The 7,302-nt window shown below is 43.9% G+C and overlaps 1 protein-coding gene across 2 annotated transcripts; it reads right to left on the bottom strand.

Annotated features, from left to right (window-relative positions):
• Positions 1–30: 30 nt before the first annotated feature.
• On the bottom strand, positions 31–4,229 carry LOC143366102 (uncharacterized). Of its 2 annotated transcripts, none has more exons than XM_076806886.1 (4): positions 3,951–4,229; positions 2,612–2,762; positions 897–1,116; positions 31–697 (listed from the first exon to the last, which is right to left on the bottom strand). In XM_076806886.1, exons 1-4 carry the CDS (start codon positions 3,966–3,968, stop codon positions 247–249), a joined length of 840 nt encoding a protein of 279 aa, XP_076663001.1. In that variant the 5' UTR covers positions 3,969–4,229; the 3' UTR covers positions 31–246. The 2 variants fall into 2 exon arrangements, with proteins under 2 accessions (XP_076663001.1, XP_076663002.1); XM_076806887.1 differs by having other exon boundaries at positions 897–1,101; positions 3,951–4,157.
• Positions 4,230–7,302: the final 3,073 nt, after the last annotated feature.

The raw sequence follows: 7,302 nt of genomic DNA, 5'->3' as shown, positions 1-7,302 counted from the left end.
CGCTGATATTAGTTAAGTATACCGGATGGATACTTTTGTCGGTTAAATATTATTTATTGTCATCAATAGAGTATATATGTACATTGTACAAAACATTAGTAATAACTGACAGTTATAAACACACGACATACGCAGGTAAGTCGGTATCCGCAGATATTGCTGCCATGCTCCGTAAATCTCCGTTACGGCGACCAAAGTGAATTCCAAAAATCCAGGATACATCAAGATCAATATCGGCAGCGAATTTTAGGAATAACCTCTGTATCCTGATGGGTAACTAACGTAACTTCCGTAGTTACTTCCACGGTACCCGTAAGGATCGTAGTTGTTTCTCGTGTTATACGAGGATCCGTAATTGGACCCACCGTATCCTGTTCCATACCCATAACCGTCATACCCCAGGTTACCGTACCGTCCATAACCACCGCGTCCACCGTATCCATAGTATCCGTCATCGTAGACCCCTGAAGCATAGCTTCCCGAGCCATAGCCGCTACCGTAACCACCATACCCACCTATTCCATTCCCGTAGCCGCCATACCCACCTATTCCATTCCCGTAACCACCATACCCACCTACTCCATTCCCGTAACCATTGTATCCACCGTAACCCCCGTAACCACCGTAACCATACCCTCCGTAACCTGGACTATATCCAGCGGTTCCAGTAGTTCCAAGAGTTCCGTAATAGCCGTACCTGCGATCAAACGATTGTCCCGATTCGATAAACAAAGGCACGAAATGCTCGCCACCAGATTAAATACGTCTTTGTCAGGGGTTGAAGCTTTCTATGAACTTCGACGATTTTTTAGAATATTCAAGAGCCGGGCAAGGATCGCGTTGGAGGTTTGCGATGTGGGTTCTCGATTTCACTTTGGATTCTGTTAAAGCCTCACCCGATATTGCCGCCCCCAATAATTCCACCAGGCCCGCCCACTTGATAGCCTCTGTATCCTGGATTGAGGTACCCTGTACTCAAGCCTGTCCCTCGGTATCCTGTACCGGGGCCATAAATCGAACCACCAAGCCCCAACTGAGATCCATATGGTACACTCCCACCGTAACCTCCGGGCTGACCATACTCTTTGCTAAGATGGAATGCTGGAATCAAGGAAACTTTTAAGAAAATCAAAGTTTTCAGAGACCCCTCGGCATATTACTCGATTAGTAGCCTGTTCCGGTTAGTGACACATTCTAAAGTATTTTACTTACTGTTCCGCAATCCCTGTTAGTTCGTGTTAACATAAATGCGGGTAATACTAATCGTGGGTGACGAAAGGTGGGCGAAATGGTTTGAAATTCGTGAAATGGGCTCGCTCTTATGGCTTTCGGCGTTAATTCAGGGCGACACTGGGAAAGCTTTACGTAGAAGGAGATTATCTGAGACTTCTCACTGTGCAAGGAGAATGGACAATCAGTTAAGCCTTGGCAAATGTTTGTGAATGGTCGAGCGCTTTTTCACACATACGTGTCCTCCATGGTGGCGGAAATGACGCGATGTTGAGCGATGCGTTCATGAATCATCGGTTATCGTGCAACGTTCGCGGGAGAAAATCCGCAAATTAAGATGAATTCGAGTTCGATTAACAACGATGGCTGGCGCTAAAGGTGCCCGGGAGCAGAGCGGCGTAGCGACCAGCAATGACTTGCGAATGCACGCGGCAGCGGTAGGATGCGCTTAATCAATAGAATTCAAAGTACTCGAAGCAAAAATGGATCTCTGCGCATTAGCGATCATTACAATAATTGGGGCGCAATTAGGCGAATAGAAGATTGCTAGACAAAAGCCGAGGCACGATTATTTAGTGCATTCGGAGGCTTCTCATAACCGCATAATTACGTGAGCAGGTGGACTCATTACGACTATTCTTAGGCATAATCGATCGTTATCCAACCTTTTTCTACTCGCGAGTGTATAAAATAAGTGTGTCACTACCGTTCCCACGATCGAACGCTTCAAACGGACTACAACGTAAAAAGTGACATTCGATATAATAACATGCTAATGCAGCTGAAGGTCCTTCCACATCCGTCGGCGTCTTTCTAGTGCAACCAGCGATCACTGTTCTGCATTAGATCATTGATATAATGGCTCGCACAGTGGGAAAATAGAATTTACATGTATGATTCACGAGCCACAATTTGCTGTTTGCATTCCGTTAATGGAAGAATACAAGGATACTTGTCGCGAGTTCTTTCCGTTGCACTTAATCAACATTCACCCGCGATTCCTTCAAGCGTGCAAAGAAAGCAGCGCCGCAGCTTCTCGCGGGATCTATTGTTGCTGCGTTTAATATATATTAATTCCGATACCGCGAACCACAATGAATCAGCGGGCATACTATTACTGGGATATTAATTATCACGGTTATTATCTCTTAATTGATATTAATTACGCGATAGGTGCGAGCTTTGCGGGAGACACCGCGCGAATAATATAAATTATGAAAATGTGCATTTCGTAGTGAAATTTACACAGATAGCAGGGGGGGGGGAGTGTTGAATTTGATAAATGAGTAACACTACGACCGCTGCGATTTATAGGAGGATGCAATATTTTCGCACGACTGAGTTCTTTCAGTGAAATTTCCAAGTGAAATGGTACGCTTACTTCGATCACTGGCGGCGGCTGTTAAATCTTTGGCATTGTCCTCGTACGTTGCGCTGTTCAGAGGCGTTAACTTGGTAATTAACTTCGTCTCCGACGATTCGATAGCGCTGCTGCCGAGCGTGAACAAACAGGCGAATGTTAACACCTGAAACTGGGGGTGTAACTTACATTAGTACGCGGGAGGCATCGGGTGGAAACGTTAATGCAATTATCAATTAAAGATTATTCATTGAAGACTTTGTAGGAAACTTATTAAATATCCGATATCGAAGACTGAAGCGATCTTCGTTTCCCTTTTCCTACTCTTACGATTGCACATTTCAAGGAATATCATTCGTAGCATTTCAATCTATCTTGTTAAAAAATTTAACAACAGAAAAGCTTGTCAAATCTCATCAGCAAAGTCAGCTTAAGACTTAAAGTTACATTTCTCGTTACACCTTCTTATGGCCCGCGACAATTTCAAAGAGCTCTTCACTTTCACTTCCTCTGAGGACAAATATTAGTAGAGAACAATGGTGTGTTCTTAAGAAAGAACGCAGGATTATGTGTTCTGGGTTATGTACACTGTACTTTACGTAATAGCAGAGATAAGCAGTGATTTTTAAACTGCAACTTTTCTACTATCTCAGTACAGTGATTTATGCTCTGCATAAAAACAAACTATTTCACACCCTCTATTTTTTTACTCGTTCCCTCCTTTTTCATTTCATTCTATTTCCAAGGTAATGTATGCGTCGTTACTTTTGTACACTGTTTTTTCTTTAATTTACCGAACAAGGGACGCAAACGATGTCAGTTGTTCACTTATTTCTTCCCGCTTGGGTTTTAAAAATAACGATGAGAAACAGCAGCCATTTAAATCGAACAAGAGGCCGACATCTCCACTTAATTCACGGGCGTACTTCCTCCGACTAACTCACTTAAAATACATCTTTGCGGAATTCGAGATACCAGACTACAGAGCGTTTCATTAAATCCGAAAGCTAATTGCTGGCCCTTCGTTCCTTTCGTTCCATAACAGTTCCTCGAACGTGGACGAATAAAGCACACCTGCGATTCAATGTAAAAACCACGCGGGATCCATTCGACAGAGCGAACCAACTGTTCTCCGTAGAATGATAATTTGTACCGGAGTAAGATCGCGACTCAAAATGAATTGCCAGCAAGCCAGGTCGGGGCAAAAAGGTTACTCTCTCACTATGAATCTATCCCGAAGGAAAACCGCGGTATCTTTCTACGTATCTGCGCGCAGATCCCGCCCCCATTATCGGGAAAAGATCAGGTTCCCGAGAAGAAACCGAGGAACAAGACGGAGAATAGCGCGCAATCTACTTACGAGCGGGAGCAGTTGCATTTTTCTCGGCTGCACTAGCGTAATTTCGCACGAAAACACGTTTATCGGTGGGCACGGAGGTGCTCTGGGCGAGCAACACGGTTTTCAAACCTCTATATACGGGCGTCCACGTGCCCCTCCTCGTCTTCTGGGTTTGCTTAAGCTTGAGCCTTACTCGGGAGGCGACGTTGACAAGGCCGCTGAAGAGAATCGGCCGGCATTCTGCGTGACACGCCTGTAACGCGGTGTGCTCTGCCCATGGGAAACAGCGTTTCCTTCTTTCCGGATATACGTGTGTGCACGCAGCGAGCTCCAACCAGCGTCGCGATACCCGTGGTATCCTTCGGGTTCGACCACGTCATGTCGCGAGGACGTGAAATTGACTTCAACCAGTCCAAGATCGGGGGGAGCTGCCTGGCGAGCTCCAAACAACGTTTTCCACTGGGGAAGACGGTGCCTGCTCGATGATTCGTTAATGATACCTTCTCCCATTTAATGGCGGGTCGAGGCTAGTGCAACCCAGGCGATCGCTTAGATTCTTAGATGCATGATCGTCGACTAAATGATGATAGGCACGGTGGTCATATAATGGCAATTTGCCACGACATATCTCTATATGGAACGCTTGGCAAAGGAGCAAGCTTCCTTGCGAATATCCGCGAAGGCACTGGGCAAGTTTCGTTAGTTATCGCTTCCCGGGCAGACACCGAGAATCACAGGTGTGGAAAAGCGTGATCCAATCTCTGCGCAATGGAGCGTCTTCGCAACGAATCTGGCGTCCGCAAGGGTGCTTTGGAGGAAGGAAAAAGCACACGGGATTCAGGGCAATCGTGAATGGTGTTCGTTTCAGACTCTCCCGAGTCTTTCCTAGATTTTCGCAACGGGTAATATCCCTTGGATGCGTTTCATTCCGACACGGAGGATACCCCGCCGCGCTAATTGAATAATGCCTCGAAGTGTCGAAACGGGAATCCGATTAGGCCCTCAGCACCTTATTCGATGTTTTTTTTCTTATTACTTTGGAACGAGAAGGTGTGAAATGCTCGTGTATTGATCGAATGGCATTTCGTGTTTCAGATATGCGATTGTGAACTTCAGATTGCAAAACAGTCGAGACCTTCTGAATCACCTACTTTCTACGATAAACAGCATTCACTCGATAACGATAACAGCCGATAGTACCTCCTGGCAGACTCTCCGAGTGTGGACGTTGTTGGATCTACAGTAACGTGTGGCAATGCGAAATTTAGTGGGTCGGGCACACCCTTCGTGCCATTTGTAAATACGTACTTGGAGCATGGTGCCAGAACTGCCAGATGCACGTATGATCCGTAGCCAGGCAGAAAGGCGAATGATACGATGCATATGATTATGCATGAATCTCGTGTGGCAACTATTAACTTGTTTACTTGATTGTTTAGCGATGCTTGTATACTCTTTTACTGAATTTTTCAAGCTTTTGATGTGTACTATTTGGAAAAGAGAAGTCTATCAGAAGAAGCTATATTGATCATTCACTAGACGATTATTAAAATTGAAAATGTGAAATATTTCATATTTCGAAGATAACTTTTTACAAGTTTTCATTCATAAAGTATCAAATTGAATTTGCAACATTATTTTTCAGTCCGACTCCACTTTGAGCCACGTAATCGAATTTCAGCTTCATGCTGTGTAGAATAAGCCATACGGATCTATTAAGCCAAGGGAACATTACATTGAATTCACAGAGAGGAATCTTAAGGCTGTCGGTTCCTAAAGGAAAGCTTTGGAATAGAAGCTTCACCTATTTAGAACATTTTGGAGTTTATCAAAGCATCCACAGGGCTAGTCCCGCTTTATGCATTCCACGAATTCGATTCGTTGCGTGTGTGTAATATTCGATATGCATTTTGAAAGATACTATGTTGCTGCTGTGAACGTTGCTTGAATTTTCAACACAAATGTTTGCCTCCTGATTGGCACATACGTGCTATCGATTTTCTATCAGTATCGTGGCGTGGCTTCACCGTTGATTCCCCACCTGTTAGCGGAAATAATATTTGACTGCAGCAAAATTTCGCAAAACATTCAAACGTACAATCGATCAATCCACCTGGTGGATTGTTTTACCGCCTAGTGAGAATCGTATTTTCGATTAGGAAGAGGATTATTTACTGAGCGATTCGGCAACGATCTCCACGAACTCCCAAATTAATTCCACAGCTTAGAATTGAGAAATCAATATTGACAGACGTCAGTGCTGACTTCTCTGTGGTGCTGTAACTCCTCGAACTTCCCTAAAAGTACGAAGCAGCGAACACCCATTAGCAAGCTGTAGTTTAAAGTACAACAAGACCAACATCCCGAAGCAAAACTTTTCTGCGCAGATTCATGTCCAAGAATATAACAATAGGGGCCATTATCGAGGAATAGAGCAACATGTAAGAAATCATACGCATCGTACACTGTCTCTATTTGTATTCTATGCCTGCGGTGGCTGAAACGTGTACTACGGGGATGGACGAAGTAGTAAATAGTACACTGAGAGATAGTATATTGTTGGAAAAGCAGTACCATAAGCGCTGCATTCCAAGCGGAAACAAAGGGGACAATCGTATCGAAGGAAACGCATTCTCACCGTGACAGAGATTTCGAATTAACCTCAGACATTTCAGCGCTGCACGTAGAATAGCTGAAAACTGAACATAATAGAAATGGACGTATTGGTGCGATGGATAATGCTTCTTCAGGATCCTGCTCGCAGACAATGGAATGTTATAAGAACCCAGAAGCTACGGCTAAAGATCGTGAGTTCGTGAACATTGGGTACGATCAAATGCACCTCTATAAAAAAGTGCCCTTTGTTCCTCGGACAATGTGTTATTTATGGGAAAATCGTGTTATAGCGTGTACCGAGGACCAACTTCGCCATCTGAGAGCCAAGTAGAAGAACATGTCTGCTACTGACATCCACAAGTAATTTAGCTCCAGCTCTTTAGGACAAGCAATCTCTGTTTACAGAAGAAAAAGTCGCCCACCTGTTTTCAATTAGTGACAATTATGAAGAAAATGACGAAACGAGGCGGTGTCTCAACTAATTTTATTAGAAAATAGGGAATAATTCGGTGGAGAATTTGAAGGCTCGAAAACTTTGTTTTCCCTAAATCTGTCTTAAATCCTTCGAATCTTCATGCTGCGTGGTATATTGTTAGCGAGCCTCGTAAAAGCAGAACGCTAAATGGAATTTTATATACAGCTCGAAATACTGAACATGATTTCGTTCCGAAAGCAGTGATTTGATATCTTTTGCTGTTATAAAAATATTTCTCATTTTATTCACAGGAGTAATTTTAACAAACAAATAGGTGCAAGG

Source organism: Andrena cerasifolii, chromosome 2, assembly GCF_050908995.1.
Source record: "Andrena cerasifolii isolate SP2316 chromosome 2, iyAndCera1_principal, whole genome shotgun sequence".
NCBI lineage: Eukaryota > Metazoa > Arthropoda > Insecta > Hymenoptera > Andrenidae > Andrena > Andrena cerasifolii.
Note: the sequence above shows the minus strand (reverse complement) of the source record. Positions and strands in the feature narration are given on the sequence as shown.

Coding starts and splice junctions, on each gene's coding strand:
- LOC143366102 (XM_076806886.1), bottom strand. Junction 1,117..2,611: donor AGCCGCCGCCAGTGATCGAA/GTAAGCGTACCA, acceptor TTTTCTTAAAAG/TTTCCTTGATTCCAGCATTC. Junction 698..896: donor ATTGGGGGCGGCAATATCGG/GTGAGGCTTTAA, acceptor GTTTGATCGCAG/GTACGGCTATTACGGAACTC.